Genomic DNA, 12,164 nt, shown 5'->3' on the forward strand with positions numbered 1-12,164 from the left:
GTATTGTACAATTTAGTAGGCATGTTTTAAAGGTAGGTACACCATCCTGTGAGGCAATGATTATGTACTAGCCCTGATTTGCTATGCATTCTATTTCAAATCTTTATTTTCATGAAATAGTCAACCAATTAATTTTTGGTCAAGAAATCGAAATTGTTTGGTTAAATCAATTTGAAATAGTTCAAGAATAAGAATAAGAAATCCATTTGATGGTTCAATTTATGAGAATAGATTATATTTTTTGGGAGACGATGGTGGTGGTGACGGGGCAAGGGTAGGGCCGTAGGAGTAGGCACAAAAACGGGGTTGGGAAGGGGGTGGTTGTGGGGCGGTGGTGGTAACGGTAGCAACGGCGATGATGGTGGTGGTGAGACCACTTGGCTTGGTAGCCTATGGCGTAAGATGAAGGAAGTCTTGTGCCTTGTGGCTTCCCGTTTGAACCCCAAGGGGTTGTGCTCAGTTGGCAAAGACCAACACCTCAAATTTAGGAGGTCATCATGACTCATGAGTTCAATAATCCTTGGATCCTAACAAAAATGAAAATTTTGTTTTAACCATGCATGTGCTCATTAAAGAGCAAGAGTGTATGCAATTTCAATTTGAAATTGAAAGAGTTTTTCTGCATTCCCCACCTCTATTCTCGCTTATCTGCATGCCCCACCCATGTTCTCGTCTCGATAAACAAAAGGCAACGTTAACGAAGTTACTTCACCAACTTTGTGATGGTGGCTCAAGACGATCGTCGACATATGTCACTTTCCTCATGGCACCCCTCTAAGAACTAAGTTCATTTTATCGAGGCAATTCCAACTCACGAGTCCCCGATTGTTTTTGTGACTCAGCCACTGCTTCTAAGAAGATGAACAATCCTCTTCAGCACAGGACAGGGTGTAGTGAGCATCCCTCGGCTAGGAGCACCCGGGCATGCAACCCAAGGGCCTCCCGCCAGGGGGATGTTCACTGCACCCCGCCCCCATGTTAGAGAGGATTTGGGTGCGAAACGGAACTGGTGAGCAAAGAAAGAAGTTAGGGGTAAAAGTGTCTTAAAATTTTTTGAAAAGGTGGCAAACAATTTTAAGTAGTTTTGTAATAATATCCTTCTTTGTTTATTTAGTTAAGGAGAGGTTTCCACGGTTTCCCTGAAAGGCATGCACAAGGGTCAATGAGAACACTACTAAAAGTGTTTTCTGCCTTCGCCACGAAACGATCTGAAGGTCTAAAGCTAAAATCAAAGCTAAACCTAAACCTAAACCGTTCAACTTAAAAGCCTCATTTTAATGCTCGAGAAACAGCGGAGTAATAGAAATCTAAGATTATCAAAAGTGACTTGCGGTAAAATTTAAATAATAATCCAAATGGCTTTCCCAATATAAAAGTCGAAATAAAACATTGGAATGCATGTCTTTCCTATATAGAAACAGTTTCTAAATCTATTTCTAGAAACAGCGGAGAAATATAAACACCCCCCAAGGCTGAAATTCCCACACTACAAAAACGGAATTTTTTCAGCTGAGGGCACTTTTATCTTTTGGGATTTCTGTCGCTCGTATATTTCACACTCAGTTTTGAGTCTTCACATCATCAGACACTAAATTTGGGGAGACAACCCCACACCCACCCCCACCCCCCCTTTTCATGTCATTTTCACTTCAGCCTCAAGAGACCACTATTCCGGTGCCCTCGAGCTTACAGTTTCAATTCAGCCTCAAGAAAAGCGCCCTTGGGCTTGCACTTCCTGTTTCTTCTCCTCTGACTGACACATGGAATTTCCATCACCTGTTGTCAATTCCTATAAGCTCTCCAATATATTTTCAACCATAGTCATACAAAGTTCTATAATATGGTACTGCTGACTCTAATAATAGGTCCATTTTCATGGAAGTGAACTTATTTCATAGGAAAAAACACAACCAAACGCACCATGCATTCCCATGCCAAGTATCGCTGATGGATGAAAATATTATACAACAAACAGGACTCATTTTCATCATATAATATGTGATCCCATACAACTGTATCAAGTGCTGAAACTCAAGCCAAGCCAAACTGGAAACCTCAGATATACAAGGTGGAGCCAGAGATTGAATGTAAAGAACATAAATAAGCAGCAGAAAATAAGATAAACCAACTCCAACCTTATCTAGCCTGTGAAGTTGAAAGTTATTTAAACCCTCCCTCACCCCCTCTTTTCCCCTAAGGTAGGCACATGGTGCCTGCAACATTTCCATGAAGATACATCTAAGCTTCTGAACATGCCCAATTATCTAGAGGCAGGCATGAAATCCACCATCACTCTACTCGTTACAAACAAAAGCATCAAATGAATGAGCTCTCAGCTTCCTCCACCACAGAAACTTACTTGTGGTGTTATATTACAAGCAAGTCACAATGTGATAAAACACCGTAACTTCATTCTGTGCCAGTAGATGGAGGATATCTTTGTGCACCAGGAGGTGCTGTCGGCATTGGGAAGTTATCGTTATACTGCACACCTGCAAACTGGGGAGCCTCCACATATGGGATCTAAGAGGTATAATTGTATAAAAAAAAAAAGGTGGGGTTGGGGAGGAGTGAGTCAATTTCAGTAAAAGATTACATATAGACCACTAATTGAGATCTAAAACAATACAAAACAGAAAACAAAATTCTTAACCCCTTATGCACATCAGCAAAGAAAAAAAAAATACCTTTAGTGCACTAGTCATATCACATGGTTGTTCAGGAGCCAGAGATTTTAGGGACGTATCAGGAGAACTAGCATCATAACTACGTTCAGTGTCATCAAGCTTATGGATTGAACTATTAAATGCAGCCTCATTCTCATTCACATTGGCCAATTTAACCCTCTGTGTGCATATGGTTCCATACAGAAGAAATTTAGTTAAAAATGTCCAGAGAAGATGGAACATTGAAGATACAAATACAAGAACAATACCTGAAAGATTTTCCCCATAGTTTTCAATCCCTTCGCACGAGCACGGAGTTCCTCTCTCTTCACAGAGTTGTCTTGGAGTACCTGCACTCCAACCTTGACCATATTAATAATAGAAAAAAACATTTTGGGGATTGACCCAGGGTTAGTTAACATCACGTGAACAACTTGACAAGAACAATGAAGGCAATCAAACCATTTGACAAACATGGGAAAGAGTGGCTTCAATATCAGCAACATTAAGCTTCCACAAAGAATCAATCATCAATTTTCTGTGAGACTGCATGTATTCTTCAAGCTCTTCCTCGGTATAATTTCCCTCTGCACTGAGCTGCCGTTTCATGTCCTCTTGCAATTGAATCAAAGCAATTGCACCTGGCAGTCATCAAGATGGAAAAAATTCACCTACCATAAGGAAAGGATATCTTGTTTCATCCAAAATTAATACAGTTGTACTAGGAAGCTACCCCATAGCCAACAAAAAACCCAAGGTGACAAATCTGGAGTAATACTTGCATTACAACCATTCCAACACACATGAAGAAAGGGAGCATAAAAGAAATTAGAATAAAAATAAAAGCAAAAATCACCAGAGATGACACAGCAATCTGTGGCAGTATGATGATTTTACCTGTTGCAGCTGTTACTTGGGATTTAATGAAGTGGCCTTTATTTCTAAACCACTCAGCTATGAATGGCACTCCCAAATATATTGCCTTCTTCCCAAGCTCCTTAGCTGCCTGCCTTGAATATATATAACCAATCGTATTCAACATATCAACTCCATAAGCTGCAACACCAAGAAACTAATAAAGCTTGAAGTTTACAAAAATGAGAGCAAAAAGGATATTAATAAAAAAAAATCTGGGTGAATAGTAAATGCATTAAAAGAAGGGGGAGGCAAAATACAGCCCCAAAGGAGAAATTACTAATCCAATAAGGGTAACAAATGCCCATAAAGGGCAACATCCAAGGCCCACATGGGCTAAAAAACTCCTATAACCTGGCCCGGAAGCCCAACCAGAAGAGAAGGGAAAACCAGTCAAAACCAGGAAGAGAACCACAAACCCTAACAATCAGATCTAAACACTATAGTTCCTAGCCGCCAACTCAAAGATTTGAAGGTGGAAAAATGCAGGGATAGAAATCAGAGCATAACCACAGAAAATTTGAAGGTGCAAAGAATAAATGATCAACTTATAGAATGACAGGACCAGCTAGACTGAATTATGCAACCTGAAGAAACTTGAAATAGTTTCAGCAGACCTGGTGTTTGTACAGTCAGAACATAAGAAACTGCATTCTTGGCACCATATTGTCTCTCCAAATTCATATTTCCTAATTTCCTAGTTTCCATTGATTATTGTTGAGTTGTTAAGTGTAACCTCAAGGGTATTATAGTCCAATACCCTGCGGTAATGTTCAGGGGCTTAACTCGCTGCCTAAGCACGCTGAAATCTGATCCCGCCTTAAGGATTCTTGAGCCATCCTTTGCGGCCTCTTTGAGACTAGATTCTCCGAAGCTAATGCCCCCCGCATCGCCTCCTCCATTGTCCCCTCGTGATCTTTCCTCTCCAATTATTCCTCCTGTCCTAACGAACGCATCTGGATCCTCTGGAACCCTTCCAAAATCCATCTCACTCCTGTCATCTCCTCTTCTCAACTCATCCACCTCTCTATCTCCCACCCCAATGGAGGCCCACCCTCCTTTTTCTCCATCATCTATGGCCTTAATCGCACCCCTGATAGATCCTCTCTATGGGACAACCTCTACTCCCTCGCCCGTGGGGTGAACTCCTCCCCCTGGGGTTGGGGTGGAGATTTTACTATGGTTCGCTATAGCTATGAGAAGCTCGGTGCCTCACCCATCGATTAAAACTCGGTGGACTCCTTCAATTCCCGTCTCAAGGACATCGACCTGGATGACCTAAGATGGTCTGGCCTCAAATTCTCCTGGCACAATAGATCTGGCCTTGATTGCATTGCTTGCAAACTGGACAGAGCTGTAGTCAATGATATGTGGCTCTCTTGTTTCCCCTCTTCCTATGCATCCTTTGACACCTCCTCAATCTCTGACCACAGTCCCATCTCTCTCTTCGTATAACCCTATGTCTCCCTTTGGTCCCAAGCCCTTCAAATTCTTTAATATGTGGACCTCCCAGTCGAGATTCCTCCCTGTTGTCCACTCTGCTTGGCTCAAGCCCACCTACTCATTCTCTTCCCCCCTCGTTGCCTTCGCTCGTAAGTTGAGAAAGGTGAAGTCTGATCTCAAAGCTTGGAATCTCTCCACTTTTAGGATCATCTCGTCTCGTGTCTCCTTCCGTAGGGACAAGCTTTCCCTTATCCAATCCCGCCTTCAGTCGGACCTCCATAACCCTTCCCTTGCTCTCGAGGAGCAATCCCTCTTGTCCGAGCTCTCCTCCTTGCTCGCCCATGAAGAGAGCTTCCTTTAGCAAAAATCCCACATCAAACATCTTGACCTTGGGGATTCCAACTCTGCATTCTTTCACAAATCCCTCAAAGCCAAAACCAATCTCACTCCATCCCCTGCCTCCTGATTTCTAATGGAACCATCCTCCTCAACCCTGAAGACATCAAGGCTAAGGCTATACCCTATTAAAAAAACATCTCCCCCCTCCCCCTCCCCCTCCCCCTCAATAAATTTGTTCCCCCTGATCTCATCCCCCTTCTCAGTGCCATCCCATCTGACCCTGAAATCTGTGCTGCCATCCACTCCCACAAGCCCAGCAAAGCCCCTGCCTTGACAGGTTCAACATGGGCTTTTTCACCCCAGTTCGGATATCATTGAGCCTAACCTTATCTCCGGTATCAAAAGCTTCTTCCTTAACCCCTCCCAGATTCATGGAATTAACCATACTTTCCTGTCTCATCCCCAAGAAAGATGGGGCTTCCCCTCTGTCCGAATTTAGACCCTCCTTATGCAATCTCCTCTATAAATTCATTACCAAAATCTTGGCAACCCATATTCAGGGAGTGATTGATTCCCTTGTCAGCCCCAATCAATCTGCCTTTATCTCCAACAAGAGCATCGTAGACAACATCATCCTCTATCATGAGATTGTCCGAGGATTTGACCGTAAATCTCACTCCCCCTTTGCCCTTCTCAAGTTTGACATTCATAAAGCCTTTGATTCCATTCGCTAGGACTTCATTTTCCGTGCCCTCCTTTCCATGTCCTTCCCCCTCCCCTTTATGGACTGGATCTATACCTACATCTCTTCCCCCTCTCTCTATCCTTGTTAACAGCTCCCCAACCGGTCACTTTGCCACTTCGGTGGGGATCAGACAAGGATGCCCCCTATCCCCCCTTCTCTTCTTCCTGGCTCTTAAAGTCTTCTTCAGATCCCTCCAATCTAAAACTGGCGACCTCCTCATCTCCCCCATCCCCAAATGCAAATCTATCAACCTCACCCATCTATCTTGCTTTCACTGATGATCTTATAAGCTTTTCTCTAAAGTCGATCCCCGTTCTACTGAGCCCAAATTCTCCTCCCTCTGTCTCTTTGAGTCCATCTCAGGCCTCAGCATCAACCTCAAATCTAGCATCTTCCTCGCAGGTGTCTCTGCTGACACAAAAGCCCGCCTTCTGCTCCTCACTGGTTTCTCCCTTGGTCCCCTTCCGGTCAAATATCTTCGCGTCCCTCTCATCTTCGACAGGCTGACTGCTCACCACTGCACCCCTATGCTTGATAACATCCGCAAGCGGCTCCAGTTGTGGAAGGGCAAGCTCCTCTCCTACACTGGTCGATTGGAGCTTATCAGATATGTTCTCCGATCTTCCTACATTTACTGGTCGGGTGTCTTTGCCCCCCCAACACAACCATCAAAGCCATTGAGTCCCTCTTCCGCACCTTTCTTTGGAAAGGTGAGGAAGCTTCCAAATTCCTCCACCCCATCAGGTGGTCCTCTGTCTGTCTACCCAAATCTGAGGGTGGCCTTAGCCTCGGAAGAATCAAGGATATCAACTCCGTAGGCATTTTCAAGCTTATCTGGAAGATAGCCTCCAAGCAATCAAATGTTTGGGTCTCTTAGGTTTACTTCTCCCCCTCTGTAAGGACTCCCTCCGAACTACCCCCTCAAACAATGCCTCCTGGGTCTGGCGGAAAATTCTTCAGGTCAGGCCTCTTGCCATTCGGTTTATCCTCAGCAAAATTGGTAATGGCCAATCCACTTCCTCTGGCTTGACAAATGCAACTATCGGGTGTCCTCCACCAAGTGGGGCCTAGGTCGGTCGATTCCTCTGGCATGCCTAAAAACTCCTTAGTTTCCACCATCATTACCAATGGTTCATGGGTTTTGCCCTCCCCCCAAACCCGATGCTCCCCTTTTGGTCCTCCCTGCCCCCCTTCCTTCCCAGGGATGATTGAGTTATCTAGACTCCCTCCGCCACTAGAGCCTTCTCTTCTTCTCTGCTTGGCATCTTGTCCGCACCCCTGGCTCCCTTTGTCCTTGGCACAAAATGACCTAGTTCAAATCCACATCCCCCGCCACAGTTTGACTTTCTAGAGAGCCCTGTCCAATTGTCTTCCTACTCAAGCTTTCCTTATCCACCGCCACATCCCGGTTTCCCCCTCTTGTTGCCTCTGTTTTTTTTTTTTTGGTGAATAAATAATTCATTACCAAACGAAGAAGAAAGGAAACAGATTACAGCCCCTAAAAATGGGAGAAAGAGGGAAGCAAGACAAGCTCAAAGAGCATTGCTATTCCTGATGATGGAGTTTGGAAGCTCCCAGGAATTTACAATATTATAATTTCTAAGGGAGGGGATACAAGTGGATACACACTGAGAAACTTATGCTTTGACATCAAAGAAAATGGAGCTCCAAATCTTATCAAGAGAGCGAGAGTTGGAGGTCCATTTCCTATGATTCATTTGCATCCAAATCTGATTTAAAGTAGCACAGAAGGCAAGCCTTCTGACAGTGTCACAAATGGATTTTCCTTGGAAGCTCATATCCATCCAAATCCATCGAAAATCCATTCTCGATGGAAAGGGAGTACTGTCCTCTCAGTTGGCCAGCATTTGTGAAGGATCCCTTTCCATATGGAGGAAGAAATGTGGCAAGCGAAGAAGAGGTGCACTATAGTCTCCGTCTCAGTGCCACAAAGGATACACAATGGGTCTGCTGGAATGCCTCTTTGAATGAGGAAGAAGTTTGTGCGCTAAAACTTGGTGAAGACTCTCCAAGCCAAGAAACTCTAACGGGGTATGTGGTTCTTGAACCATATGAGCCGGTGCCATGGAGAGGTTATGCCCTAAGCCCTCACAAACTCCCAAGTTGCCTTTGAGGAGAAAGCCTTGGAAGCAGAAGATGATAGTGTACGGTCTAAGATGCTGAGATATTGGAATAGTCGGAAGAGAATTCCAAATATCCTCAAGTTGGATCATAGAGTGGGCCGGAGGAGTCCAATCACCTGAGGAGAATATGTCTGCCATAAGGGCAAACTTGGAGAGACCCAAATCATACATTTTTCTGGCACTTAAGATGTGGTGTAGGCATAGTTAGTAAGTTCGGGAACGGTAATAATACGGGAATGGATACGTACGGCAATTAAATGGACCATACGGTAATAATACTTTTCAAACAATCTGGTGCAATAAAACACGTACGGCAATGATATGGTACGTGTTTAATACATGTTTAATACGGTTGCTCTATAAAAATCCGGGAGCAAAAATCCAGGACTAAAAATTACTGTTTGAAACTAAATTCTAATCTACCATGCTTTTATGGACACTAAAATCCAATATGAAATCATTTCCCATTCTTTTGAATTTTCACATTTAATATTAATTAATTTTAACCCCTAAAAAGGTTATGGTAGTTTTAGGTTATGGTAGAAAGAACTAAGAGGAGAATCAAACCTCATCTCGTCTCGTAACTTTTACATGTTCTCTTCTTCTTCTTGGTATGAAAACAAGGTTCAAGAAGATGGAGAATAAGTATTTGCAATCGTTCATCCCAGAGATGCGCTTGGATTTTCTTGAAATTTCCATGGGGGAACAATCTAAGACCGGTCACGGTTCAATTTTAAGGCTCAAGAACCTCCTCCCTTCAACTCCTTTCATTTCTTAGATACAGTATTGCAAGAACAGAGAGAGAACACCCATGTCATTTCCCTCTTTCTAATTCTTCACATTGTCTAGCTGCAACTATGTTTGTAAATAATTGTCGGTCCAATTCAAATAGCGATTGTCTAAATTTCCTAGAAAGGATTTCATTTCAACCCCTTTTGGAGAATCCCACCCTTGGCCATCTTTGTCCATGTGAGTCTTTCTTTTGAATCTTTTTTGTTTCTCGTTAAAAATTATTTGCAAATGCAATCGCCCTCAATTGGATTTTCAACTGCCAATGGGAAGAGAAACGGATAAGAGGAAGGTTAATTGGGTTTTCAACAATCGACGGGAAGAGAAATGGAGAAGATAATGAGAGCAGGGGGTATTGATGTCTTACCTATCGCCCTCAGTCGCTAGCTGCCGAGAATGAAGATGAGGGAGAAGGGGTCACTGGGGCAAGGGTTCCTCCTTTTTTTGGTTTTACTTAGATGAGGTAAGGTTTATAGTTTCGATCGATCAAGGTTCGTGAGAAAAGACAAGGGTCAGGAATCGAGATTTGGCCCATTTGGGTTTATCTCTTTTTTTTTTTTTTTATCCAAAAGTTTTATTGAGTATGTAACGTATTATACGAGTATTATTCGTGTATAATACAGTTATCTTTAAAATCCGCGTATTAAACGGTTTTTTTGGATTGATACGCCAAATTACAAACTTTTCAATCAAACGTTCGGATGCATGTATTATACACGTATTTTACTATGGGTGCAGGATTCCCATGGGATGCCAAGGATCCAGCCAAAGAAATGTGTTGTTGCCGTTACCAATCTAAGTTGATATAGTAAGAGTAATGGTTGGCCTGATGGCAATCATTTTGCGCCAAACCCATGAGGCATCTGCTGGCACTTTCACAGTCCAATAAGAATCCGACTTGAGAGGATTCAAATAGATCCAGTCAACCCAGATGCTCTTCTTTTTGGAGATGATCTTCCAGGCTAATTTTATGGTACCAGCCAAATTACATCCTTTATCCTTCTCAAACCAAGGCCACCTTCAGATTTGGGAAGACAAACTGCCGCCCAGCTAATGGGCCAGAGGAATCTGGAACACTCAATCCCTTTCCATAGGAATGAAGCAAAAATGGATTCCAGCTTGGAGATGATGGCTTCCGGCAAACCATAGATGCCCGACCAATAGATGTAGGAGGCTTGGAGGACCGATCTAATAAGCTCAAGCCGACCTGCATATGAGAGGATCTTTTCCTTCTAGAGTTGGAGGCACTTCCTGATGAGGTCAAGCATAAGGGAACAATGGTGAGCAGTGAGCCTAGCTAGGATAAGAGGAAGCACAAGGTATTTTACAGGAAGATGCCCCTTGGTGAAGCCCGTTTGTTCCAGGATGGAAGCTTTGGCATCTTCAGAGATCCGAGACAAGAAGATGAGGGACTTAGCTGGATTGATGCGGGGCCCCATCATTGTAGCAAATTGAGAGAGACAGAGCATGATGTTCTCTAGGGAAACAGGCTCAGCTTTGGAGAATATCATCAAATCATCTGCAAAAGCAAGATGTGTAAGCTTAATGGCCTTACATTTAGGGATGACAGAGATGAGGTTCGAGTTTGAGGCCAACTGGAGACTTCTTGAAAGGGCTTCCATAGCTAGGCAGAAAATGTATAGAGAAAGGGGCATCCCTGTCTAATGCCCACAGAAGAAGGAAAATAGTCAGTCGGGCTTCCATTCACCAAAACAAAGAATCTAGGGAAAGCAATTCAATGATGAATCCAATTTGAGAAAACTGGAGGGAACGCCATATTGTTGAAGACTGAAGCAATAAAGTCCCATCTCAGGGAATCAAAAGCCTTGTGGATGTCTATCTTCAAAAGGGCAGCTGAGGAGTGAGATTTCCTTTCAAATCCCCTAACAATTTCATGGCAGAGAAGAATGTTATCCCCAATACTTCCTGGAATAAAAGCTAACTGATTGTTGCTGACAAGGGAATCCACCACCAACTTGATTCTATTAGCAAAGATTTTTGCTATAAATTTGTAGATACGATTACAAAGGGAGATTGGCCTGAAGTCCTTCATCTCCTCAGCTCGCTCTTTCTTTGGGATGAGGCAAAGAAAGGTGTGGCTGATTCCTTCAACTTGGCTAGGATTAAAGAAGAAACTCTTAATAGCCTTTATCATATCCATTTTGATGAGATCCCAAAAGGATGTAAAGAAACCCATGCTAAATCCGTCCGGGCCTGGGGCCTTGCAAGCCTTACGGGAGAGGATGGCTGATGTGATTTCTTTGTCAGTGGGGATAGCCATGATAGGACCAACAAGGTTGCCCGGGATAAATTTGTTGAAAAGGCCCACAGGGATGAAGGGAGGGGGGGGGTGGATCCATCTTAAACAGATTCTTGAAGTAGGTGACAGCAACGCCTTTAATCTCATCCACTTTGTGAACTTGGCTGCTATCCGAAGTAGTCAACTTGGAAATGGAGTTGAAGTTATTCCTGGCTTTCACAGATCTATGGAAGTAGGCAGTGTCGGAATCTCCAAGTTCAAGCCAATCAATTGTAGATTTCTGTCTCATGAAGCTCTCTTCTTGAGCAAGAAGAGTAAAGAGGTTGGCTACCATAGACTTCTCCTCAGTAGCTAAGGAAGCATTGAGGTGGTCATACTGAAGCTAGCACTGAATGGAGGATAGCTTGTTCCTGCAATCATTAACTTGAGCAGATATATTCCCGAAGGAGTTAGTATTCCAAAATTTAAGGGCAGATTTGACATTCTTCAACCTTCTAGCCAAGGCAATAAGAGGGGTGGAAAAAGCATGGACAAGCTTCAGCCAGGCTTCTTTAACAATGCAGGGGCTGGGTGGGAGGTACACAAGTCAAAAAATTTGAATGGTTTAGGCCCAAATGAGGTGTAAGGTTGGATTAGGAGCAAAATGGGGCTTTGGTCAGATATGCCAGGGGCTCCAAAAATAGCATGGGAAGAAGGAAAGGCATTAAACCAAGTTCCATTGACCAGGAATCTGTCCAACTTTGAAGCAATTCTAGCCTGACCCAATCTTTTATTATTCCAGGAATATTTAATTCCTGACCATCCAAGGCCCTCAAAAGCAGTGTCGTCAATGCAAGAGTTTAAGGCATCCATATTTTCACTAT

General features: G+C 43.3%; 1 protein-coding gene across 3 annotated transcripts in view; it reads right to left on the bottom strand.

Moving 5' to 3' along the window:
* Positions 1-1,960: 1,960 nt before the first annotated feature.
* The window catches only part of LOC122068966 (chaperone protein dnaJ 10-like), a 38,715-nt gene continuing 28,511 nt past the window's right edge, over positions 1,961-12,164 (bottom strand). The window contains exons 3-7 of one of the 3 annotated variants that reach the window (XM_042632875.1): positions 3,564-3,722; positions 3,129-3,307; positions 2,936-3,016; positions 2,688-2,846; positions 1,961-2,499 (exon numbers count right to left, since the gene is read on the bottom strand). In XM_042632875.1, the coding sequence (XP_042488809.1) occupies positions 2,410-2,499; positions 2,688-2,846; positions 2,936-3,016; positions 3,129-3,307; positions 3,564-3,722 (668 nt within the window). In that variant the 3' untranslated portion in view covers positions 1,961-2,409. Of the gene's footprint in view, positions 2,524-2,687; positions 2,847-2,935; positions 3,017-3,128; positions 3,308-3,563; positions 3,723-12,164 lie in introns of all 3 variants that reach the window. The other 2 variants (XM_042632874.1, XM_042632876.1) reach the window with 2 other exon arrangements.

Source organism: Macadamia integrifolia, unplaced genomic scaffold (assembly GCF_013358625.1).
Source record: "Macadamia integrifolia cultivar HAES 741 unplaced genomic scaffold, SCU_Mint_v3 scaffold500, whole genome shotgun sequence".
NCBI classification, from domain to species: domain Eukaryota; kingdom Viridiplantae; phylum Streptophyta; class Magnoliopsida; order Proteales; family Proteaceae; genus Macadamia; species Macadamia integrifolia.